Consider the following 27,278-nt stretch of genomic DNA (forward strand, 5'->3'; position numbering starts at 1 on the left):
TTAAATGTTTGTTTTTTTTAAAAGAAACAATTTATTGACATCTTATTAAATAAGCAAACAGTAGATCTAAAACAAACAAACAAAAATCACTGCAGTTTTGGCACTACACTAAACATATTTGAGGTACTAAATGCTTTAATTCAGGACTTCAAGTCATCAGGGGACAGCATACATAAACCACAGTCGTTTCATCTCACTACGTTAAAAAAACAACAACCCCAAAACAAAACAGAAAAAGGTAAATGCGAAGAGTTTACAAATACAGACAGGCGGTTTGGTTGTTTCCTTGCACCGGACATACATGTGATTAAAATGTGCTCGGGTCCTCACAGCAAAAGTGTCACAGAACACAGCAGCAGGGGAGTTTGCTCTCTCCCTCTATCTGCAAAGGTGTATGAAAAAAAAGCTTCCATTGCTACAAGCTCAGCCATCTAACTTATAATTGTGATCATATGGAAAAATTAACATAAAACACCTCATTCAGTCAATGTCTGCCGCTTATGGCGGGTTGTGGCGCAAAACATTTAAAAAAAAAATGAATCAAATAAATAAATAAATAAATATGTTTGTGCATATCTGCTGTCTCATGTCATATACATGTACAATGTATATAGAACAACCTGCCACACAAACATTGTGTGTTGCATGTGTGTGTATAATCTAAAGGACCTGTCAGTCAATAATCAAGCGCCTGTGGCTCATAGCAAACACTGGTGCAGGATAGTAAAGAGTGTGTCCTCCAATGAATATTGTGTTGGCTCAGAGTTGACACTTGGGATAGAAATCCTGAGAAATGTGGGGGACACTGTCAGATGACTTCCAGCATCCCCATAAACACACACCCATGCACATGTGCACAAACCACCCAAAGAAGAGGAAAAACAAACTGTACAGTAATGGTACAGACTGCAGGCCATTTATCCCTGCTATGATTGATCCTTAAATATTAAGTATAGTAAAAATGTAAATGAGCTAAATACATGAATACACAACTTTTCAATTCTTCTGTGTGCCTCTCTTCATCCTGGGCTGTTTTTCAGTCAAGAACCGGTACATCCTCCCCAATGCAGGCTGGTATCAGTAAATCTGGGTTTGTCCCAAACTGATGGACATGAAACACAAAAATTCCATAAATGTTAAACACAAGGACATTTTTCACAAGAAAAACACTATTAAGTAAATAAAGATGTACCTGGTTTTAGGCATAGTAACAGGGGGAGACCAGAAGGTCAGTTAGAACCAGCAGCTGGTCGTCTGTGAACTGCTGCTTGTGCTGCTGCCAGTTGTCGTGGTGGGTCCTTCTGAAGTTGGACAGAGTTTTCTTCACAGTCATCTGGAAACAAACACAAGTTACGAACAATGCTGCAGACATCAAGTTGGCAACAAGACAGTAAAACAGAAAAAAAAATCATAAATCATAAACAAAATCAAAAATAAACATGGCAACGATATTAGAAGACAAAGTAATGACTGCACGTACCTCAATGGGCTGTGTGTCATTCAGGTGAGCACTGAGGTCCATCAACAGCTGAGGCATCCATGTGGGCACATCATACGGGCTGGAGAGGATGCATGCACTCAGCCCAAGAACGCCAGCATGGCGTCGCACAAGGTCTACGAACCCCAGCCAGAGAGATTCCATCAAAATGACAGAACAATGCATAATTTGTGCCATCGCATATTCTTGTGTAGCTGACTTATAAATAAAGGAATAAATTCCTTACCAGCGGAGGGTATGGTGTCCACCACAGAGCCCAGCTGCCTATTCCTTTTCTTGGGCAAGCAAGTCTTGCAGAGCTCCTCAAAATGTGTTTGCATGGGGGCATCCATGGACAGGAAGTTACACTGGAGGAAGCCACTCAGTGTGGTAGCGGCCATTTCTCTCACCTGCAAAGGCAGACAGGACAGATGGAAGATCGAAGTTCAGATGTGTGATATTAAAAAAAAAAAAAAGAAAAAAAAAGGTTAACACGATATCCTAAAGAAAATGAGGAAATGTCACTGTGCTTCTCAGATATGTGGTATATGTCTTAGATATGTCCTTCTCCTCCAAATGTTACCCTAAAAAGACATCTTATAATCGTGTCATCATGGACAAATTACAGTAGTGCAATAATGCAACAGATTACAACAATACGACAGTGTGTGAACTGGCTAGCTGGATGGAAATAGCAGCCAGCTGGGGACTGAAAATGGAAGTGTGTGGGTGTGAGGAAGTTCCCCCATTCACAGCATAACTAGATACCTTCTAAACAGGTGCTATGAAGACAGTATGCAAAAGAAATATCTTCTTTGAATTCAACAGCATCACCATCACAGAGCTATCACCTACCTGTTTTGTTTTGTTGGTTTTTAAAAAAAAATCAATTTATTTTATCTCAGATACAGAGAAATATAATAAAAGACAGAGGATACAGCAGAGATTAAAAAAAAAAAAGTCTTGGCAGCAGTCATATTTTTCACATGCTTATTCGACTTATAATGTGGAGTCTTAAGAAACGTGACATGTGTGTTACGTGTCGTAGAGCTGCAGCCTGAAATCATTCTGAAGTTAGCTGAAAATTAAAAAACATAAAAATAAGCTACATTCCATCCATCTATCCACCCATCTCCCACTCCTCTGTTGTCTGTACTTCATTCCTCTCATTCTCTTTCAATCTGGATGTTATCTCTATGGCAACAGATTACTGCAGCCTGTGGTTTCCATAGCAACACAGCCAGAGGAGTAGTATAAGAAAGAGAATGGAGAGCCAGGAGGAGAGTGCTGAATCACTTTAGTGAAGCTGAAAGACAGTGAGAGCGCCTGCTAGCATGAACGACAGAACAACCCGATAGATCGGGGGATATTCCATCATCACACCACCGTGTTCCTCCGTCTATTGATGTGTTTCATTTTGTGTTCAGCAGTGTTTGATTTTACCTCCAGCTGCTCATCCTCCAGCAGTTGGATCACCAGTGCCTGCACATCATTCACCGCTTTCTGGTCACTCATAAAGGTGAAGAGGTTGTAGAAAACCATAATCTGGAGGTAGGTTAGCACCGTGTAGCGAGCGTGCCAGGAGCTGCTGCCAGCAATCTGCAACGATCAATAAGAAATCCGTCACCCATACACGAGATGCCCAGAGACGCTGTTACACAAGGAAAGAAACCACGCCCCGCATGAGTACACCCATCAGGTTTACAGACACGTTTCTTTGAAAATTTCTTAAATAGTTGTCGAGAGATAAATCTAAAATTCTGAGGACAAATAAATCCAAAGTTTTGATCTCTTTATCATGAATTATGTTGTTGTTATTTTCTGTGAAATTAAAGTTTAATTAAATGAATCAAAAACTCAACACATCAGTGAATACAGTCTTCTCTCATTCGTCCACTCTTCACAATGAAAGACACCCATGATCACAGCCTTTGTACTTGATGTGTTCTACAGTCATTGTTTGTTCCTTCATCAGATGACTGCAGGGATCACAGGTATTCATCAGCTCCAGCTTCAACCAGCTGTAATGTATTCGTGACACCTGGGTGAATATGCCAATATTTGCCCCTCTTTCTGGGCGGGGTTACAACATATGGATGCTTGGGATGTTGTGTAAATAGTTTTCTATCCACCACTGACGTCAGTCAGCCTGCGTTGAGTTTGAAAGACAGAAGTAGGAGATGGAACATCACCTCTGGCCTCCATACTATTTCACACTGTTCAGATTCTTGACGTCAGATGTGACACATAAGCATATATAAAGGCTTTGTTGTCTAGAGAACCTCGCACACCCACACAGGATATAAATTCAGAGTCATACATGAATAAACTAGCCACCATAAAAAGTAGTAGATATCATTTTGGATGTAGGATATGGAGAAGATGAACAACCTTCAGATCATTTTAAAACAATTAATCCATGAAAAAAAAAATCCAGAAAAATCTAGAACATCAAAAGGCAGAATTACTTGTTGTGGCAACAAATATGTAAAGGGATGTGAAGCTAGAATGTATACAGCGTACATTCTATACATTCTGTACCAACCTTCATCTGAAAAAAGAAGGATCACATTTTCCATAAACAAAAAAAAATTCAAAGGGTCAATAGAAATAGCAAAAATAGAACTATCCTATAGTTGATATGAGTGTAAAAGTATTTGAGGCTAGAATGCAGTTTGTGCAGTGAACAAATGAGTATGAGATTTATAGATGGGCATACTGATGGGTCTGTCCACCTATCAGGAGAGGTTGTCTTTCAAGTACATAAGTGTATGGATGGTAAATATTAAAAAAAAACACCCCACATGCGCGCACACGCACACACACACGCACACACACACCCTCTGGCTACAGCTACTGCTGCATCATAAGAATGTCTTCCATTGGTCATTCCCTTTGAATCTTTCTTCTGATCTTATTCTGTATTACATGGGATGGTCCATAAACAGCCCTGTCATATGAAGTGCAGGTTAAAGGTTGATTAAAAGCCACCAATACCACATCACTCACCTCCTGCAGGGCACTAAGGACCATGGGGATCTGCTCCGAGTAGAGGAGACCCTGAGACATCAGAGAGAGGCAGGTCTTTGCATCCCTCTTCAGCTCATCATAGCTATCGTCATTCTCTACGGGAGCAATCTAGAGCACAATACGGAAAGGTTACCATGCAGACAGTAGTCATTTTGAGCTTTTCTGTGATGTGTACATGAGGAAACAAAATCACAACCATAAGTGTTCCAAGTCTGCTATTGAAGGCAATAAATAAATCCGTGTTTTACCTTAAAGAGAAGGGGAAGCAGCCGCAACTGTTCCGTGACCGCAGTGGAGAAGGAGCGACCAGCACTCGCAATCAGCCACTTCAGCACTGCAGAAATTTAAAGAAAAGTTTGAAGAATGATTCGCTAATTTAATGGTGGGCATTTGAAGAAAATTCTGTTCAAAGTTATCTCGAACAATAACCTGCATTGACCAAGTTGAGTTGACCGACCACTAACCCACCTGTTTTGAGTAGCTTGATGGCTTGTGTCCTCTCATCCTGCTCTTCCACCTCATTCTCTTCAGTCACATGGTTCTGGATCTCCTCGTCGCCCTCGGTGAGAGGCTTCAGTTGGAGCAGGATTCGCTCTGTGAAATCTGCGATGCGTGGGGAAGTGGTCGGCTGAGTGTAAGGCAGGTTGACGTCGATCATGAAGATGTACGTGAGCACGCTGGAAGGACATCAATCAGGAGAAGATGAGGCAGAATTCACAGAAAAAACGCAAACAAAAAACTTTCTGTTCACATTTTACGAGGGGTGCCTGTCTGCAAACTCACCTGCCAATTCGTTCCCGTACGTTCTTGTACACCTGTGTGAGTTTGGGTTCCAGATATTGAAGTAGCCGGTGGAGGAGCTCTGGAACACGCCACTCCTGCTGAGCTAGACCTCCTTGCAGCACGTAGAGACGACTGTGAATGAAAAAGCACACCCTTCTCAGTCTGACGGTCACATTACCATCGGCTCCAGGAAGCAACCTTCTTACTCACCAAGCATCGACAAAGGAGCCTCCCTCTCCATTGACTGGAGACTCCATCAGCATCTCAAACAGCCAGTGAAGCTTGCGTGGGTCCCTGCTCTCCTGCACACGATTGAAGCATCCGAATAGAAGGCCAGATTAGTGACACGTATTTAAACAGAGAGGAGCATGAAGAGTTAATGCATAGAAACGGGTAAGGACATACACAAGCTGTGGCAATGCACGTGCCCCAGTCAGCATAGGTCTCAACTGTGATGTTGGATAGAGCGGTATGGATCAGTGGGCACAACAGCTCCCAAAGACTCTCAACCTGTAAAAAACAAGTTGTGGTTTGCCAATGTAGTGAAGTTACAGTACATGATCGTATCTGATTTTTCAAAGAGGTACAGTCCACATGCAGAAACTGAAGCCCCCTGTACTAAGCAAGATGCAAACTTTTGTGAAGCTCCAGTGTTTGCAGCCTCTGATCAGTCCAGAGATTATCTCTGCAACACAACGCTGCTTGCTCTCGTGGGAATCGGCCACCAGGCGCTCCATGTGCGGTCGCAGCAGAGGAAGAAAGACATCGCTGAAGTTGCGAAAGAGCCCCTGGAAGAGCAGAAGAAAGGGATGGATTCCTTTTCATCTCTAACTCGCTGACTCAACTCTTTTTCTGCACCACCGCGCTAAACTCTGGGAATCTCACCTTGAACAAACAGAACCTACGAGGGCTGAACTTGTCTTTGCCCTTACGGTCCTCGAGAGACAGAAACTCGATGAACTGGTTGATGAACACTGGGTCTGAGAAATGGTCGAAGATGATCTGCTCACGCTGTTAGGAAGAAGAGGAAAACAACTTGTAAGTGATATTCACATGATTTCACATGCGTGTTCCGTTTCAAGAGTGTGCGTAATTGTGCACTAACCTCTGTCATTTCCTCTCGGGTCAGGTTCTGTTTGGGCTGCTCCTCCTGGGGTGCATACATCAACAGTTTTCTTTGGAACAAAAATGAGGTGTGGTTTATGAAAACAGGCAAAAGTTTTGATGACGTATAAAATAGAAACATAAGTCTCACAAGACAAATAGTCAAATGAACACAATGAAGACAGAACAAGTCTTATACAAAGACAACCTTGGCCAGCAGTAATATCCCCAATGAGTCTTTTCCACAAACACACTGTCATCCCAGTCCTTCTGTGTGCGTGGCAGCCTGCTGCTGTTATACTGGAGCCACTCGTTGTCTTGACGGTCCCCTGCTATTATGTCACTTGGCTCCTTGATTCCACCTAGCCAAGAAAATGAGCTTTAGAACTATTGAGAAAACACACTAATATCTCCGTCAACAACAACAAAAAAATTGTGATGCTGCTTACGAAGCTCTGAGACACTGATGGGGACTTTCTTATGGGGTCTCTTCAGCTGTTTCATTATGCCTGCCACAGCTGATATTGCCACCTAATGGGGAAAATAAGATATTTCAATATCCAACGAGGAGTCCAGACCGTATTCATGCTGTTTGAGAGCCCTACCACACATCTCATAATGTGTGCATAGCATACCTTGCGGACATAAAGAGAGTCATGGTTGAGGCTTTTGACAAAGAAGGTGATGGCAGCTGGTGGAAGCTGATGATCGTCTCTCAGCAGTAATGACAGGAAGCCGATTGCGATTTGTTCAAACTTCCAAGGCCTGGATCATAAAAAAGCAAGAGTTACAGACAGAGACTGATAAATATAAAGAAGATCCAATGAAGCAAAAATGAATCGTTACATAACCTACATGTTCCTGTTGTTGATGCAATCCAGCAGATCACTGATGAGCTGATTGTATATCCTAAAATATAGAATCAACAATAGATAAATGATAGAGTGATAGATAAAAGATAAATATAATGATAGAAAGTACAATTGACAAAGATAGAATGACAGAGAGATGGACAAACAGAACAATTGATACAACAATAGATATTTCATAAATCCCAAAGGAATTTCCGTACCATCTGCTCTCAAATATTCACACATTCCACAAGACACATGGTCGTGAGGAAACAATAAATACAGACAACCATCGATACACAAGAAGGAAACAACTATACTACAAAGACAAGATAAATACACAGCGCAGATGCACAACCGAGAACCTAGAACAAATAAATCCACATCTAGCCAAACACATAAGACCACACATATACATAAACATGAGTGGTAGTATTTAGAACTGTCTCAGCAAATTTGTTAGCACACTAAGCATAGCTCTTAACAGATTTTTAACGTGGTCTCAATTTTAATGTCTTGTTTACTGTAAGAACTTACTCCAGAGACTCTGTGTTCTTGAGTTCCTGATTCCTGAGACCCTCTGTTACTTCTTCTTCTGAAGGAATGGGATCCGTAGGGAAAGGGTTTCCAGCAATCATGAGTTTTTTGGCAACAGCACAACACTCATCGGGAACCTAAAGGGGTTTAAACAATAATATTCTATCATATTCTATCTTTGCTATATTGTATGTATTGTAGTATGAGAGTGGGCAAAGGGGGGACTCTGATAAAATGTACGCTTTTCAATGAATAACAAGTTCAGGTTGAGTCTGGAGAGCAGTCATTTGGTAAAATATCCAATGACCTAAAAACTAGATTCCAGTCATTATCTACTCATTTCCAGGCCAATGAGGACAGTTCAAGTTTCTTAATCCACAAATAATTTCTCCAGTGATGTACCAAATCATACCACCCATCCATTCACTTTATCTGAGTAATATTCATACCTTGTATAAAATTGTATAAACATTTTCACATGCTCTTCATTTATATTTACAAGTGGTCTCAGTGTTTTCCTTACAAAGAAGTCGATGTTGATGGTCCTGTACTTGCGATGGATTTTGTCTGCTAGGTCATCAAAGAGCCGCATAATGGAGGGCTTCTCCAGAGACATGGCTGAGCTGAGGCCAGAGCGAACAACGGCAGGCCATGTTAGAGCAATGAACTCCCAGCTATGCAAAGTGGACAGGGACACTCTGTGATTTCCCATAAGACAATACAAGGCACCCTGAGGAAATAAAGAAAACGCTTGAGAAAAATGCTACTCTGAATCATCTGAAAAGTAAAATATACCATACTTTGAACTGCTGCTGTGTGACACTGTTGTTGTTAGGGTTGAGAAACTCCAGAAAATGAGGGATCAGATCTCTGCTACAAAAATTGTAGGTTCCCATTGCATTGAACAAAACATTTTGAGCTCTACTCCGAACCTGAAAGACAATAAAGTAATATAATTTATAGATTATTATTTAGTTCAAGTGTATTACACAGACAAGTTAAATGTCATTAAATTTCTGAATTACAATTGCTTATCAGTGATCACATGTAAAACAAAGGAGGGAGACGATAAATGAAATGCTCATAAATCATGAAGGAGCATCTTGTGGGACTCACTTGACTGTAGGTGCTTGTGGAAAGCCTCAACAGATCTTTCATCAGTTCCTGGTGAATAGTGCTGTACTGACATCCTTCCATCGTCAGCTTTCGCAGCTGACAGAAATACAAGATTCAAAATAAGAAATAGCAAAATAATGGTGGCATGTTAAGAAAGTTCATTCATCTAAAAATGACATACCTCATGCTGGAGCATAACTCTGTCAATGAGCACAGCTCTGATGTGTTGCTTTTTGCCGTGAAGCTGAAAAAGCAATAGGGTGTCAGTGATTGAAGGCTGAGTAAGAAAGTGAAGCCACAATTTTTTTTCTTGGTTTAGTTGTTTTTAAGGATTCATTTGTAAGAACTTCAGTAATGCATTTACATTGAAAATAACAGCTATGTATTTTTTTTATGTGTATATGGACAACAGAAATTTTTGGAAGCATCAAGCTAGGGCTTCTTTAAACCTAGACCTGGCTATTATACAGTGTAACAAAACAACTAAAGCAGACAAAGTACAATAAAATGACTCACTCTGTTTTCCATTGATTTCTTCACAAGGTTGAAGCTTTTCCAGCGGGAATCAAACTCCAATTTGTGACACCCTTTGAAGTGCAGCAGGTCACTGATAATCTGAAAGATTCCACGCTTATCAGTGAATTCAGACAGATACTTGAAAAGTGCAGTTAAGCACTGCAAATGTTATTCAAATAACATTATTAAGTCTATCAGGCGAAAGAAAGCCAGCGAACCGAGAAAGAACCCATGCAGACATGAGGAGAACGTACAAACTCTGCACAAAACAGGACACAAACCCACAACAGTCTTGCTGTGAGGCGACAGCGTTATCCACTGCACCACCGAGAAATTTAGAGTTTTGCCACCAGTTTAGCATAGAATTCAACACAAGCAATTTGTGACACTTTTAAGCAGACAAACTTTTATGATACTGCCTGCCCACCTTGATGATGGAGAAAAGAGACTTTGTGTCATCTTCAGAGTGCTCCAAGATATAATCTGCAAAAAGAAGGAAAGATTGCACACATCTGTTCAGATGAATGCAACTACAGCTTCGCTAAAGACCGTAAAGCAAAGACGTGCACAACACTTACGCAGCAGCTGTCTCATCACACGACAGATAGCATCTCTGTAATTCTCTTTGGATCCATCTGCAGGTGGATACACTTCAGTGTCAGGTTATGTTTCACCCTCTCTCATATTTTACATGTATTGTGTGTAAACTTTCACCATCCACATTAAAAAGTAACATACGTACCATACTCCATTCCTGTGTAGAGGGTGGTCTCATCTAAATTCACCATGCTATCAACCCTGGGAAACAGGTTGGAAGTCAATTAATTTAAATTTAGTATATAGAACTAAAAATGTGAATTCATCTCAGTCTGGTTCGGTGTTTCTATTAATTAAGTATATGTTATAATTAACTTCAAAGTCATCACACCCCCTTCTCAAAGCAATACCTATCTTTCTATAGAAGATTTCAAGTAAAATCTGTTCATCAAACAACGTGAGTTTGGTCAAGGCAGACATTAGGCTGAGAAAGCAAATGCTCACATGTTGGGAATGGGCTCTCCTTTCAGAGGTGGCATCAGAGCCCCAGCTCCCAGGAGGCAGTGCTGGACAATGGTCAGGCACTGCAGGACATCATCTCTGAAAAAATATCAAATCAACACCTTTACTAAAAAAGTGAACACATTAAAAAGCCCAAAAAAGAAAATAAAAGACTGATGCAACATAAACCGAATGAGTTCAGTGGACGTCAGAATGTAATTATTGTCAGGAATGAGGATGCAGAACCTGACTTGGTCCTCCTCACCTGCTCATGTCCTGTTCTCCAAGTGCAAATCTTTGAAGGCGCTGAAGTTCTGGTTGGAGGATCAAGTCCAGTAAGTAAAAAGCAAAGGAGAGCTCCTCAACACTGGGCACATGCCAACTGATATCCAAGTTCCACAGGTCCCCAGGCCGACCCCAGTCCTACATGGGATTAATAAAATGAGAAGAACTTACTCTCTTAATACGCCACTCACAGGATGTCACTCTACTTTCTACAAACTGTCCACTGAAGTACACACAGACTGAGATATGTTTTGTATTTCAATGAAAAAGAAAAAAAAAAGATCCCCAGCATTTCGAGAGGGACATAGGGTACCCATGGTTCTGTTTACTGTAACACAGCTTTGGCTCAGTCACTGCATAGTGTTGCTCACTTTGACTGTGTTACACATCAAATCAATATACAAGCATTGCATTAATCACCCAACACACCACAGAACATCCTTTCCCAAACCTTCACTACAGCTGCCAACTGTGGTAACCACAAGTGAGACAGATCTCTTTGGTACAAGGACAGTAATGCAGACATGTGATCTATCATCCATGCCTTTACCAAAGAAGAGACGTAATGTGATTGAAGTACAGACCTCCTTTATATACTAACAGTCTAAAGATGGGAGTAGACAATTAATCAAGATCATAGAGTATCAGAGAGTTGGATGGTTTCACCTGGATTATGGAAAATGTTAGGTATCTATATGGCAGACTTGATGAGGAGAATCAGAAGATTTATTCGGTAGACTCAATAAATTAAGCAAAGACATTGATGGTTATGGATTTAGAAACATTAGTGATTTTCTGAAATGTACAAACAATCAATGTCAGATACTGGTACCTTGATGGGAAAGTAGTCACTGATTGGTTGGTGGAAGCCTCCTGGCACACTGCAGTATTCTGTGGGATAGGTGAGGACCAAAGAGCGGAGGATGTGATGCAGCAGGTTGCTAGCCAGAGTGTAGCCCTGCTTACACTTTAGGTGGAGGGTTAGCTGCAGAATCTGGACCAAGTCTGAGCGGTATGGTAGGATCTTATCACCATCCACACGAGTCACCTGATATAAGAACATGTCGTACAGCAGCATTATAGTATTGTAATGTATTAGTGATGAGAAAACTTGGGGGCAGTGGTAGATCCATACGAGCACTATATATCACCTCTGACAATAGTTGGAGATTCCACAGCAACTCCTTGTCTAGCTCTTCTTCATTCAACACTTCTTCATCTGTTAAAAAAAAGTCATATGGCTCAAATGAACACGAGTCATTCACATGATTACCTCTCTTCATAGAAATACTTAGCCCCAGCGTGGTGTGCACTTACGGACAGCAATTTGGTTTATGGCATTACAGCAGTGTGGCACAAACACCTTGAGTGACTCAGCAGGGTGACACTGCAAACAAAGGTACGGCAAGGATTAAGATAATAAAAAAGTCGGAACTCAAAAGGTCCAAGATAAGGGGCCACAGGAAACCATTTAGTAGACAAAATTCACCTTAGAAGCAGCTCTGCACATGTCAGCCACCATTCTTCCCGAAACTCGTGTTTCAAAGATGTTGGTGGTGGCAAAGTTAAACACCTTTTCCAGAGCCACCTGTGTTGACATGATATAGGAGTTCACATGTAAAGATCAAGCGTTGGTAATCAGAAGATTTTAAATTTTGATCAGACTAAAGAATCAGAGGTTTGAGGATATTTAATTTTTTCTTAGCTCTGTTTTAAATCACGAGTTTCCCTCATATACTGTATGTATTATTCAGTGACCATCACTTTTTTTTATCTGAGAAAATTACACCTCCTGTCATATTAGCTACTAAACAATTCCACTGTTTACTGAAGCACAATCCCTTTATTTTATGCTTTAAAGTGAACCTGCTCGCTATGATGTAATTTGCTACCATGTTTGATATGCTACATCATCTACAAGCCTCCCTGACATGCAGTTCACATTGTGATGTGAAAATGATGGCAAATTCTTTTCACAAAAGGATCATAATTTAGAGTGATATATGGATTCTGATAAAATATATAAGAAACACTTGAGAAAAGTGCGTGTCTTAACCTTGAAGATGTCCAAGGAACACTGTGTAAGAATGGTGCTGAAGGTGGAAGACAGGCCAAGCTCTAACAGACTCTCCAAGTGAGTCATTTTCTCTGTTTCTGTCTCCTCTCGGGTTTGTTCCAGGGTGCTGCTGTCTATCAGTGCGAAACACCTGCATAGACAAAAAAATCCTTAAGCCAATATGTTCAAATGTTATCCAAAGCTGTTTAAGTCAATTCACTGGATGTTAAGAAAGTTCTTGAAGACGTTTCATTTCTCATCCAAGAGACTTCTTCTGAACTGAAGAGGTCTCTTGGATGAGAGACAAAAACTCTTCAAGAACCTTCTTAACTTCCAGTGGATTGAATTAAACAGCTTTGGATAACCATAACCTGGGTAACTGAGAACCTACACAGACAGGTTCAAATGTTATTTCACTCAAACCCTGAATAGACATAATGCTCTTGGATATGAGCCTGGATAAACTGTATGTACATAGAATTCATTCATAACCATAACTAAACTCAAACTTGAAATCCATCAATGTGATTTCTTTCTGTGAAGTGCTAAGTTTCTCTTCAGGAACATCACATCCAAATGTGTTCTAGGTTCTAGACAAAATTCAAAATAAGGAATGATTCCAGTCACATTTGGATAGACTACCCAACATTCCCTACAGCCATCCGGCCATTTTCTTGAAGACGAGTCATCTCGTCTTCAGCCACTTTTTCTTGTTTGCGGGTCATGGGTGTTGCTGGAGCCTATCCCAGTAAACATACTTTTAACTGTTTAGGCTGAACTACAGAATTAGAAATGTTATTGCTATCAAGGCTGTGTTTCTGAGTGAAATACTGCAGCTGAATGACTTGTCAGAGCACTACATACCGGTCCATGAACTGCAGTACAAAATCTTCAAACTCAGCTGAAGCTGAGCACATTTCTCTTTCCACCTGAAAGTTGAATGAAATAGTAAAAAAAGTTTTTGTGATCATCATATGTTCAATTGTAACATGGGGAGCAAATCTAATAGTGAAGCACCTCAGTCAAGTCTGTTCTTTCATGTAGGGCAGACGAACAGTCCACCAAAGGCACAAGAGTGACAAACGTAGCGATGAACTGGAATGTGATCTGCATGGACAGGAAGGAAGTTCATAATGTATTCAAGAAGTTTATCAAATCAGAATCCATCACACAGAATGTTAGAAAACAAAAGTAAAAGAAATGTAAGTTGTTTCCAACACATATCAACCAGGCAGGCGATCTTGATGTTTTAAGTAATGTACTGGACATTTGGATATGTTTGGGAAGTCTATTGATCATATCTGAGTATAGTATTGTCGGAGCATACCATGCACTTGCTGAAGTCATTTGGGTCAACGCCTGGCAGAGCTCTCATTAGCAGGGGCAGCATATGAGTGGGACCCTCAGGAAAGCGCTGTCCACCTGACACTAGGCTCCGTGCCACACCAATCATGCAGCTCAAAGTGGCTGTCAGCTGATGGGGCTCGGTTAGAGTCTCCAGAGCAGGGTATGTTCTATGAAAGAGATGGAGGACAATCACCCCTTTGTGTTAATTTCAAAGAGTGGCCTTGTATATTATCTAAAGCGTAAAACTAGCAATGACATGTCCCATTCTAAAATAAGCAGAACTACGACACAAACTTACTTCTCCAGCACAGGGGGAATGACCAACTCAGGCCTCATGAGAGCGAGATTTTGTAGAGCCTGGGCTGCATCTAGACTTCCTGTTTTGCTGAACATACCCAGCAGGACCGGTTCCATCATGCTCTTCACAAAGTCTGTGATATCATCTTCTGTGAGCTTGTGGCTGTCGGGTACGGGCGTTTGCCATGTCGGCTTCCTGTAGCGCTCTCGGTGCAGCCGCCGTACTACACTGGCTGGGAGACGCTGGAGAAGCTTCATTAGCTTCATCTGGACATGAAGACAAAAGTGCAGAATAAGATGACAAAGGGGTAACACACAGGTGGACAGTGCACCCCTATGCAGACTGGACAAATGGATATGAAGAGGGTAATTTAGGGAGCATCTGGAGACACAAATGACAGGAGCAGACATAAAAAAATAAACCAATATGCTGTGAACACAGCATCGTAGAAATGTGTAGGCATAGACTGTTTTAATAAAATCCAATCATGTTGATTTCATGACTTCCTGAGGAAAAAACACTAGGTTATTTTTATTTTAATGTTTTTAAAAAAACAAGATTTATAATAGTTTTCCTCCACAAAGTAGTTGAAGATCTGTGAACCAGTGATGAACATCTCACCAGCCTAGAATATGAATAGTACCCCCCCCCCCTCCAAAAATAAAGGTTTGAGTAAGAGAACACACTGCTGTCTGTGGTGCTTCAAATCCAGCAGCAGGGGATCCTCAAAACAGAACGGCATGTGGATCGCTGCCCAGTGAACTTAAATAGCTCTGGAAACATCTCACTCACATGTCCTTTCGTCATTTCATGAAGTCAACACTGACTCGACTCTCGAAGAACAATAACATTCTGGATGCTTCTTAGAAAGTTTCTAGAATATAATGTAATGCATTACTTTGTTGTTACACTCTAAATTGGATAATAGTTGCTCAAAAAATAACAAAATAAATCAAACTGAAAATTACAACCACAAACAAATGAGGGAATTGCGATAATAAATTAAAAGAAAAATGGGGCAATTTTCTCATAATCAAAGTCAGACGACACATGTAAAAAACACTTCAGGATGTTTCTTCATTGATAATCCAATGCTCATTACTGCTTAGAATAATTAACATTATAGAGAAATACTAGTAACAAAGTTAAGAAACCAAGTTTTCCGGGGCTTTAAGATAACTTAAGATACTCCCAAGACAGTTTTAACAGTCACTATAAAAGAGAAAGTACTCAGGAACAGGTAATTTTATGAAACTGCTGCTCCAGAATTACTTTTCAAAACTACGTATAATGGATGTTCCAATGATCCAATCTGCACATCTGATGTTTCATCAGTTTTGAAGAAATACAAAAAGAGTTAGATATGACTCACCAACCAGCGGCCATGGTTTGATGGATGGAAGAAGGAAGCAATACTGTTGAAAAGGCCAATGAGCTGTGCTTGAGCGTGTTTGCTGGGTCCTCCCTGAAAAAGCAGTAAGGGTCACTGAGAGTAAAAACTTCAAATTAATTGTGTCTGCAATTGTTACTTTGAAAATTTTGTAAAATGAAACAAAAGAAAAATGTAATTTACCAGGAGCGATGAGATCCAAAGCACCACATGGCTAATGTCGTAGGAATTGGTGATGTACCGTGTTACCATCTTTTGACTGGTCCCCACTGGGAGATTCAAACTCCTCAAAATTCTTGTGAAAATCTGAAATGTGAAAAACAATTACGGTCTAATATTCTCATATGAAAATGGATTAAAATATATTTTCTTAATTTTTGTTTTTGTTTATTAGTAGATATACATAAACTGGTGTTTAAAAGTATGGAGCAAAACATATACTCATCTGAAAAACAAATATTGCACAAGTTTCATTCCGCCAGTGACCAACAGCATGAACGAAACCTGATAGTTTGTTTCTCTGATGAGAAGTGGTGGCCATGAAATACACACCAAGAGCCCAAAATCGTTAGGTCGCAGTACTAGTAAACATGACAACTTGTCCCACAAAACTTAAACAAACATGTACAAATGGTGCAATGGGTAGATGAAAGAAGTAAACACACAACAAACCTTCGGGATGTAAGGGTCCCAATCTATGTAGCCAATGTTGTCATTAGCCAGGCGAGCAAAGAGGCTGACCAAATGCTGCAAAGACATAAAGTAACATGTTATCTGGGAAGAAGGAATCACTAACTATTCCACAATCAGTTTATAAACAAATGAGTATATGAATGATTCTGTGTTTGGTCAACGCGGCTCATTCTTAATGGGGTTCTGGCTATTAAATCCACATCTGTTGATGTATATTGAAATATCAGATATAAATCTGTTCCTATTCTTCTCTGTGGTGAGTTTAAAACGTAACATTTTGAAATCAACTGCTTGGCTGATGGCAGCAAATGAAACTACTCACCACCTCCCAGCTTGGAAGATTTTGTACAGACACCCATAAGCTGACAAACTCATCGAACCACAACCTGTCAGACAAAAGAAATGGTTACAAAACCAAATCTTAATCCTACTAATTACACATGTGTCACTTGACAGGCACATTTCAGTAACAGTGGGGTACAAAGGGGCTACAATTTCCTTCTCATCTTTTCTGATTCATTAAACATGTATATCTCCGTAAAACAAGTAAGAATATGCTATATATTATAGCTCCATTAGTCTGAACAATTTCCTAATGTAGTCCAGATGTTTTAAAGTGTGGAGATTTTGAAGACAAAAAATATTTAATAAGTGGAACTGGTTGTTTATAATCAGTTGATATTTTAAGCTGCTTCTGTGTTTGTAGTCTTTACACAGCAGGTCAAAAATGTAAAATGTGACCATTGGCTGTCAAATAGCACAACATATATTAATAACTATATATGCTACAACAAATGAGGAGTTAATGGTGAGTTAAATGTAAAATAGAGCACTTCTTCAAAAGTACAGTACAGTACATCCCCAAAGTAAATACTTCTTTTGAGGAAATACAAGCAAAAATGACAGGAAAGTATGACCTCAATATTTTTTATGCATAACTACGTCATACAGTAAAGTCCACACACACACACACACACACACACACACACACACACACACACACACACACACGCACACACGCACACACACACACACACACACACACACACTTGTGTCTATTTGGACAATAACACAAGTATTGATTTTTTACTTTTTTAATGAAAATCTAGTTATATAATGGACATGGACATTAAGTGCAGACTCTCAGCTTTAATTTGAGTGTATCCACATTTGAACTGGATGAAAGGTTTATGAGTTTCAGCTCCATGAACTGTGCCACCCTATTTTAAAAGAGGTTAACGAAATTTGGAATACTTTGCTTTGAAGACAAACAGTAGTCAACTGAAAAAGCCATTCTTCTTCTTCTTCTTCTTCTCCTTTCGGCTTTTCCCTTCAGGGGTCGCCACAGCGAATCAATTGCCTCCATCTAAACCTGTCCTTTGCATCCTCTTCTCTCACACAACTACCTTCATGTCCTCTTTCACGACATCCATAAACCTCCTCTTTGGTCGTCCTCTAGGCCTCCTGCCTGGCAGTTCAAAACTCAGCATCCTTCTACCAATATATTCACTATCTCTCCTCTGGACATGTCCAAACCATCTCAGTCTGGCCTCTCTGACTTTATCCCCAAAACTTCTAACATGTGCTGTCCCTCTGATGTACTCATTCCTGATCCTATCCTTCCTGGTCACTCCCAAAGAGAACCTCAGCATCTTCATCTCTGCTACCTCCAGCTCTGTCTCCTGTCTTTTCTTCAGTGACACTGTCTCTAGACCAAACAACATCGCTGGTCTCACCACAGTTTTGTACACCTTTCCTTTCATTTTAGCTGAAACTCTTCTATCACACATCACACCTGACGCTTTTCTCCACCCGTTCCATCCTGCCTGTACACGCTTCTTCACCTCTTTTCCAGACTCTCCATTGCTCTGGACTGTTGACCCTAAGTACTTAAAATCCTCCACCTACCTGATCTCTTCTCCCTGTAAACTCACTCTTCCACTTGGGTCTCTCTCATTCACACACATGTACTCTGTCTTACTGTGGCTAACCTTCATTCCTCTCCTTTCCAGGACAAACCTCCACCTCTCTAGCTTCTCCTCCACCTCTTCCCTGCTCTCACTGCAGATCACAATGTCATCTGCAAACATCATAGTCCATGGAGATTCCTGTCTAACCTTGTCTGTCAGCCTGTCCATCACCATAGCAAAGAAGAAGGGGCTCAGAGCTGATCCGTGATGCAGTCCCACCTCCACCTTGAACTCCTCTGTCACACCTACAGCACACCTCACCACTGTCTTACAGTCTTCATACATGTCCTGCACCGTTCTAACATACTTCTCTGCCACTCCAGACTTCCTCATACAATACCACAGTTCCTATCTGGGCACCCTGTCATAAGCTTTCTCCAGATCTACAAAAACACAATGCATTTCCATTTGGCCTTCTCTGTACTTCTCTATCAACATCCTCAAAGCAAATACTGCATTTGTAGTACTCTTTTTTGGCATGAAACCATACTGCTGCTCACAAATGTTCACTTCTGCCCTTAGTCTAGCTTCCACTACTCTTTCCCATAACTTCATTGTATGGCTCATCAGCTTTATTCCTTTGTAGTTGCCACAAATCTGGACATCTCCCTTGTTCTTAAAAATGGGCACCAGCACACTTCTCCTCCATTCCTCAGGCATCTTCTCACTATCTAAGATCCTGTTGAACAACCCAGTCAGAGACTCTACTGCCACCTCTCCTAGACACTTCCATACCTCCACGGGTATATCATCAGGACCGACTGCCTTTCCACTCTCCATCCTCTTCAATGCCCTCCTCACTTCATCCTGACTGATCTTTGCTACTGCCTGGTCCACAACAGTCCCCTCTTCTAGTCTTTGTTCTCTCTCATTCTCCACGTTCATCAACTCTTCAAAGTACTCTTTCCATCTACCCATCACACTACTGGCACCTGCCAATAGACGTCCGTCCCTATCCTTAATCACCCTAACCTGCTGCACATCCTTCCCATCTCTGTCTCTCTGTCTTGCCAACCGGTATAGATCAGTCCCTCCCTCCTTACTGTCCAACCTAGCGTACAAGTCATCATAAGCCCCTTGTTGGGCCTTTGCTATCTCTACCTTCACCTTACGCTGCATCTCCCTGTACTCCTGTCTAATCTCCTCAGTCCTCTCAGTGTCCCACTTCTTCTTAGTTAACCTCTATCTCTGTATACACTCCTGTACCTCCTCATTCCACCACCAAGTCTCCTTATCTACTTTCCTTCCAGATGACACACCAAGTACTCTCCTACCTGTCTCCCTGATCACATTATCTGTAGTTGTCCAGTCATCTGGAAGCACCTCCTGACCACCCAGAGCCTGTCTTAACTCCTTCCTAAAAGTCATGCAACACTATCCCTTTTTTAGCTTCCACCATTTCGTCTTCTGCTCTGCCTTTGCCCTCTTCATCTTCCTCACCACCAGAGTCATCCTACACACCACCATCCTATGCTGTTTGGCTACACTCTCGCCTACCACTACTTTGCAGTCACTGATCTCCTTCAGGTGTAACCTGAAGGAGATCAGTGTCTACACAAGATGTAGTCTACCTGTGTGTTATTACCATCCCTCTTATAGACAAGCAATTCTTTAACTGCAAAACAGAAAAAGTCACCAGTAAAATTTTCTTACAATATTAGGAATGTCAAAATCTACAATTTGGTACAACCTGAAAAAGAAACACAGCCCTGGTGAACTCATCAATGTAAAAACCTGGATGTCCATGGCAGACATGGTGAATGATCACAGAATCATTTTCATGGAGAAGACTCTGTGAGATTAGATAAGCCTCAAGCATAGAAAGGCTGAATTAAAAGGAACATCTGATACAAAGCCAGCACAGTTCTGGAAGAACACTCTTTGAACAACTGAAACCAAAATCAACACCGGAATAATAGCAAGAAAAAAATATGGAGAAGGCATTGTACAGCTCATGATCTGAAGTATGCAAATCATCTCTAAAACATGGCAGAAGCAGTATGACGGCTTGGGCAGGTTATGCCTGCATTTCATAATAAAGATGGATAATAACCCAAAACACAAAGCCAAAGCAACAGACGCAAAGAAGAGAAATATTCTTGAAGGGTCAAGTCAGTCACCTGATCTCAACTGAGCATTAATTTCACCGGCTAAAGCCTAAAATTCAGATAGGTCCAAAAGCAAAGAGCAATGGAAAAGGCTGCAGTTAAGGCCTGGAGCAAGTATTAGAAATGAACATTTTATTTTCAGTTTTTTACTTTGTCCTATTACTTTAACACAATCCCTTCAAATTAAGTGATTGCGTAAAAAAAAAGAAAAAGTAGATCTTCATTTTATGCAATGTTTTTGTTCAACACACTGAATTAAAACTGAAAGTCTGCACTTAAACTGCATCTGAATTGTTTCATTTAAAATTGTGGTACTGTACAGAACCAAAATGAGAAAAACGTCACTGTCCAAATATTTATTGGCCTAACTGTATATCCCTGCACATTTTCACAAATCCCTTCATCTATTTGCCAGTATTGAACAGCTGACAGTCAGGACCCTTTGTGTCGGGTCTAACTTCGTACGCTATACGACAAAGATAGCGTCACATATCATTCATTCATCTTTTCTCTCTTCAGGGTCCAAGATATTCTTCTCTGGATCTAAAGGTAAACTTTCTCAGCTGCCAATACCTCGGATCTAAACTATACCCAGCCGAAGATTCTTACTTGAATCCCTTGTGGTGCAGTTCTGGAGGCAGAGTTGTAGGTAGAAAGAGCTCTAAGTAGCTTATTGCTCTTTGCATGGTGACATCAAATGGACAGAGGAGTGGTCGCCACTCATCCAGCATCTCCTGAGTAGCAGACTCTGAAAAGTATCTGTATGAACAGAAAAACAATAGCAATTATTTCTTAATATTGAGCCACTGGCGACTGACACTAACAATATCATTACTGTCATTCTTCAGCTTAAAATAGATATTAATGGAAACTTGAACCATCTCAACTGACAGAGCAGCTTATAGAGTGCGAGAAAGATAAACACAAATCCTACAAATCACATCTGAACACTCTTCAGAAATATTAAAACCAAACCTCAATGTTAATACTAAATACTCAAATACTAACAATACTTTCAAACTAAAACTATGATCATTTCATGTAAAAAAGGTCTCATTAAATAGCTTGAAGGCAATCACATGAATAGCTGTAAATTGATTTAATCTTGAACTGTACTTGTGTTGGCAGTAAAGCCAACACATACATGCTACTGAAATGTCAGTACCAAAGTGTAATATTATACAAACAGAAGATTGCAAGTCATGCCCCTGGCACATTTTAGCTGTTTGGCTAACTCTTGTGGTTAGCTTGGGCTCATGGTCCCCTGAGGGGTTGCTCATGGTTCATTACGCTGTTGTGTAACCTCTGTAGGTTATACCAGGTCGCCTATTCTTGGTGAATCCAAATCTTATCATGGTCTCCACTGGAGACCATGATAAACTGTTTCTTTTAACCACAGCCACTTCCATAGGCCTCACTACAGATTCACTATTGCAGCAACTAACCACATATCACTCTCTCCTCTCAAAAGATACAAGAAACTCTCACCCTAGACAGAATTAGATGAGATAATAGGATTATCTGCCTAAGTACAAAGTGAGAGACGAGTCTCAGTGCTTCCTCAAATCACTTCACAGATAGGCTGAACACAATCAGGGACGCACTGTTGACAGTAAAGCTGCAGAATGAGTACAATTTAATGACACTTAACAAGAAACGTGAGGAGCCCGTCCCAATTTATATACAGTATTTTCTGCACTATAAAGCGCACTGGATTACAAGGTGCACTTTTAATGAATTGTTTATTTTATAATTTATTTCATATATAAGGTGCGTCAGATTATAATGTGCACTGTGAGTTTATGATACAATTGTTGGCTTTTAGGTGTGCCGTATAGTGTGGAAAATACTGTATCTCCTATAAAATCATTAAAATCAATATTGATACAATGAGCAAAATGTAAATCTAATTAAAATATATCACAGTATTTTATTAAAAGCCCTCAGAGCCTAAATGAAAAAAATCTTAGACACAAACGATTCAAGATGTACTTACGGTCTGCAGCTCTTCACAAGTGTTTTCAGCACGCTTTCAGCAGACCTGTATTAAATACAAACAAAGATAAATATCAAAACATAACAAAAAAACACTGAAACGGTGTTATTTAAACAATATCCACACAATGTGAACTGAATCCGATTGCATGCACACATGCCTGACTGGCGCAGAGTAAAAAAAAAAAACCTTATGGGATGGTACATAGAGAAGACATCATGTGAACGGGACACTAACAGGTTGTAACGCTTAAGTGAAAGTAAACATAGTAGTTGAGTGCATATCTCTGTGTAAATAATTCAACTAAATTTTCATTCATAGCATGTCGCCTCCCAATCCAATCACCACTTTAACGGGGTTTACAGGTGATTTTGGCTCTGTAGCTAATAATAAACACCTCACACATCACAAACACCTGGCATGATGATTATATCACATATAGGCTGCAAAGTCAGGACTGTGGTCACATAACAGCGTTGGAAGGTCGGGACTAATATAACCACAGCTTTTGAGCTCCTTGTCCACAATCCCACCAATCTGTTCACATGCAAGCCAAGCCATGCCTGGTGGGATATGCCCTGTCAATCCCATTCAGCAACTGGTTATTTATCCCCACGTCATTTTGTAGCGGTCAGACTTTAATAATATATTCAACAGTCTAACAACAGTAGAAATATGGGTGACATGAGGTAAATTTCAGGTATATAAATGCCTTTTTATAGTTTCATGTTGTGCACTGTAAACATTAAACACAAAAGCCACTGACCAGGCTCAACCTCATGTACTTAAAATCACCAGGAACTGGGAAAAGGAAGCGTCATGTTACAAAACGCTTACGCGCCCATGGAGAAAGAACTCCAGACTGCACTTACGACCTTTACACTGGAGTTCAAGTGAACACTCACGTTCACCCCAACAAATTTCAAGAAGGGAAGAAACGTGACGTGATCTTGCACTACTTCGCAATTCCTAAAAATGCTGATTGGTGGTGCCAGTATGGCCAAGTTTTAAATAAGCTGAGAGGAGGAGTATGGAAAGGCACAAATTCTAATAATACATAGATAATACATACATGGATCATTAATGTAAATAATGTATGTATTTCTGCCACATAACTCGCTACAAATGGCCTGCCTGGAAAAACAAAAAATCTAAGAAAAAATCCTGAGAAGAATGTTACGAATACTGCAGTTAATTATATGTGCAAGTGTGTGTGTGTTTACATAAATTAGCTGCAGTGCAAGGTCTCAAATATGAGTGAAATGTCAACATTCATTCTGTCTTCTGTCTTTTCTGTCGTCACAAGTGGAATACAGGCTGTCTGGTTTTTTTTTTGTTTTTACATGCACTGTTCATAATAAGAGCAAACAAGTGCCTCACTATGGCTATGAAAAAAAATTAATCCAAGTGAAATACAGAAGAATTTTCAACCTCTGAAACAATTTTAGCATTACGAGTTTAGAGGATGAACGATGCTGTGGAGAACTTAATGTTGAGAGGAGAAAAAGGCATACACATTCAACACATGACATAGAGCCAATCACTCACAGTATGCGTCAACTTCCCTTATTCATCTTGATTTTGCTCTGTGTGTGAGTATGGTTTGAAAAGACTGAGCAAGGAGTCTGCCAAAGCAGCTCACCTTCGTCTGCTATGACATCACCAGATGCACTAGCAAGTCATTTGGGTAATTAGCATTTAATGTTCCCATTGCACCATAAGAGAGCAACACACACAACTTGCTGCTAACTTTATAAGGAACTTATAAAGATGTTGGTGTTGTTGATATACTACAGAGTATAAAAACGTCTCTCCAAGATTTTTCTTAATGTAAATATCGCAGTTGACAAACCATGTTATCAAAGGCACAATTATGAAGGACATATTGCAAAAAAACAACAACAGGTTTAATCACATAATAATTTATAGTATTAAATGTTTTCTGTAATTTGTGGTGGATTACATACAAATTAAGATTTTGGTTACTTGGAAAAAGGCCTAATCATTTGAATAAAGGCAAACACATATTTTTTTAAGGGTTGTGTGATATGTAGAATATTAGATGAAGACACATTCCAGAGTTTGCACCAGTTATTGATGGCTAGTGACAATTTGTAATAAATATGAATTACATAATTTTATTTCAAAATGTGGCCGCTAAGTATGATCTGGCATAGCACACAACCTAAACAGTTTGCTAGTTAATGAGTGTGGTCTTCTTTTTGGAAATATCACCATATTTTTCAAACTCTACACAAGCAGGCTTTTAAAAAATGAACCAAACAAACAGAAAGACTGAAAAATGGAGGCATACTCAGGGAACCAGTTAAGGCCCAGGTGTTCAGTCTTGGAGAAAACAATGCTGTCATACAGCTCATACAGAGGTCTCCAATTCAACTCAAGGTCATCTCTCGACAGAAGTTCCCTTTTCCTAATGGATGAAGAACAGATAAAGGTAGATGAGAACACATTGATCCTGAATTATTATTCAAACTCAACCAATGGAAAGTGTATGAAATTAACATAAATAAATTTAATATAAACCAATGTTTATCTTTATTAAGTGTGCCACATAAACAAAAGTATCTTATAAATGACTAATAATAGTATTAATTATGATAACATTTATAGAGTGATATAACCACATGTCATGTGTATGAGCTAACAGTTGTAGCCCAATCTTACTTCAGGAGGTTGATAAGAAGCCGAGCAAGGCCCTGCATCTTGCTGATCTCCAGTCTGGGGATGACCAATAGCTCATATAGCAACTTTATGAACAGCACATGGTCTTCTTTGCTAAACTTCCGTCCATACAGTCTCATGTACCTAAATAAAAAAGTATAGATGTAGAGATTCATTTTTAAAATGCCTGAGTTGTCAGCACCACTGTAAACAGTGTGATCATACAAACGATGTGGATTAAGTTCTGTTTTGCTTAAAATGCAAAAACCTATTAAAAAGAAATCATATTGACCAATACAAACTGTTTGTAACACTGCTCTAAAGCCTAAATACCATTGAACAGAATCTGGGTCAGCCAACAGTAAACTTTCCATCTCTCTCCAGTGACTCACTCTTGGTCTGAGCAAAGCATCAGCATTGGGGACTTAAAAGGATTCAAGTAAACCCGGTCACCAAGCACAACAAAAATGACACAGTAATCCATATACTGAAAATATTTATTCTTCAAAGTTCTACAATGCTATTAATTATAAAACAACTGAGAGAAACAAAAATCAGGCAAAAATAATGATAAAATTTATTGGCTTCAGTGAGCATGGCTTAATTTAGGTATTTAGTCATAAACTTTCAAGAGAGTAAAAAAAGTGGTTTATAATCCATGTAGAAACATCAAATCCGCCAAAATTATTGTGTTTTAAGTTGTAGGGAGGAAACAAGCGGCTCGGTGCTTCAAACAAGACACAAGCAAAAAGGTATTGGCAGTGACCTCCAGTATTTGCTGCACTTCCCACAATAAGTCTTTGACATGACAGCGGGGGTTATGAAACCAAATCGGAAACACCGGGTAGACTGTACTTTCTAGACATACACTACACTAGATGACATTTAATAACTCACAGGGAAATGTTTCATAATACGTTATGAAAGTTATAATAAGCACAAGCTAACTTTATTCGGGGTTATTCCCATTAAAAATATTTAATATGAACAAAGCAAATGAGAAACAACTGATAATTTTGCGTCGGGCTACCAAACATGAACTTAAGTGTTACTTACGTGGAAAGTTTCCTGGTCCAAAACAACACACCAGGCCACATCTCTCGGAGCTGAACAGCTCTACTCAAGTTTCCTTTGATTTTTTTCAATATATCATTTGATTCATCGTCAAGTCTGTCCGTGTACGGCAAGAGTTTGTTGTATACGATGTCTTTTTGAGGAACAAATCCCAAATTGTCAGACTGTGCGCTTTTCATGTTACAGATTTACTAGCTAGCTTCAAAATGCTAGCAATTTCTTTCTATTTAACTTAGTAGGGTTCCCCGGTGCACGTTGCTATGCTACCGGCACCTGGCTAATATGACGGCTAGCTTCTCACAGGCTAACTCTTAGCTAACCTCTCTTAGTTTAAATCCTGACACTGATATGACTAACAAACATTAAGTTATGAAATTCACAAGTTGACCACAAAATAGGTAGGTAATCTATCAGAAAACCGCCATTAATGTCACCGTATAAAACTACAAGGCTAACAAAAAACACCAGCTTGTCTAAAAAACGCGTTGGCACTCGAAATCTTTTAGCTAACGTAATCCTAAAAAACCTAACATGCAGCTAAACGTCTAGCTAAAGTTAGCTCTCTACTGCACGAGTACTGTCTTAAACCGAGATCTGACAACGTCGACTGATTCATCCAACTACGGCAAAGCGGTAGGCAGACGACACCGAGCGACAACCTACAAAACACTAACGTCATATCCGCTCGATGAGGGTAGAACTACAATTCCCGGCATCCCATCGTCCATTCATGCTTTTTATAAAAGCTTATCCACTTACAGAGGATATCTTTAAATCCACTTAAAAGTTCGTGCCCTTGGTGGTCTTTTTTAACAACAAATAATATGTTTTTCATTCAAGTCAAAGAGGTTCTTAGTATACATTTTTAAACATGTGTTAACCGGTATTTGTCTGGCAGAACGTAATTATACTTATATACCAGGAAAA

The 27,278-nt window shown here is 39.9% G+C and overlaps 1 protein-coding gene across 1 annotated transcript; it reads right to left on the reverse strand.

Annotated features, from left to right (window-relative positions):
• On the reverse strand, positions 1-26,953 carry psme4a (proteasome activator subunit 4a). Its single transcript, XM_068327057.1, has 47 exons — positions 26,334-26,953; positions 25,281-25,421; positions 24,910-25,026; positions 22,596-22,640; positions 21,209-21,358; positions 16,844-16,907; positions 16,501-16,575; positions 16,012-16,134; positions 15,811-15,903; positions 14,439-14,704; positions 14,121-14,307; positions 13,811-13,900; positions 13,658-13,722; positions 12,794-12,944; positions 12,227-12,325; positions 12,055-12,124; positions 11,889-11,956; positions 11,570-11,785; positions 10,718-10,875; positions 10,456-10,551; positions 10,157-10,212; positions 9,993-10,049; positions 9,842-9,897; positions 9,415-9,513; positions 9,080-9,142; positions 8,899-8,994; positions 8,583-8,714; positions 8,306-8,512; positions 7,783-7,919; positions 7,250-7,303; positions 7,030-7,159; positions 6,844-6,925; positions 6,603-6,756; positions 6,396-6,465; positions 6,176-6,301; positions 5,926-6,078; positions 5,696-5,800; positions 5,501-5,592; positions 5,291-5,422; positions 4,976-5,184; positions 4,756-4,841; positions 4,487-4,615; positions 2,921-3,076; positions 1,725-1,887; positions 1,481-1,614; positions 1,193-1,333; positions 1-1,102 (listed from the first exon to the last, which is right to left on the reverse strand). Exons 1-46 carry the CDS (start codon positions 26,528-26,530, stop codon positions 1,199-1,201), a joined length of 5,484 nt encoding a protein of 1,827 aa, XP_068183158.1. The 5' UTR covers positions 26,531-26,953; the 3' UTR covers positions 1-1,102; positions 1,193-1,198.
• Between the last annotated feature and the right edge of the window lie 325 nt (positions 26,954-27,278).

Source organism: Antennarius striatus, chromosome 11 (genome assembly GCF_040054535.1).
Source record: "Antennarius striatus isolate MH-2024 chromosome 11, ASM4005453v1, whole genome shotgun sequence".
Taxonomy (NCBI): Eukaryota; Metazoa; Chordata; class Actinopteri; order Lophiiformes; family Antennariidae; genus Antennarius; species Antennarius striatus.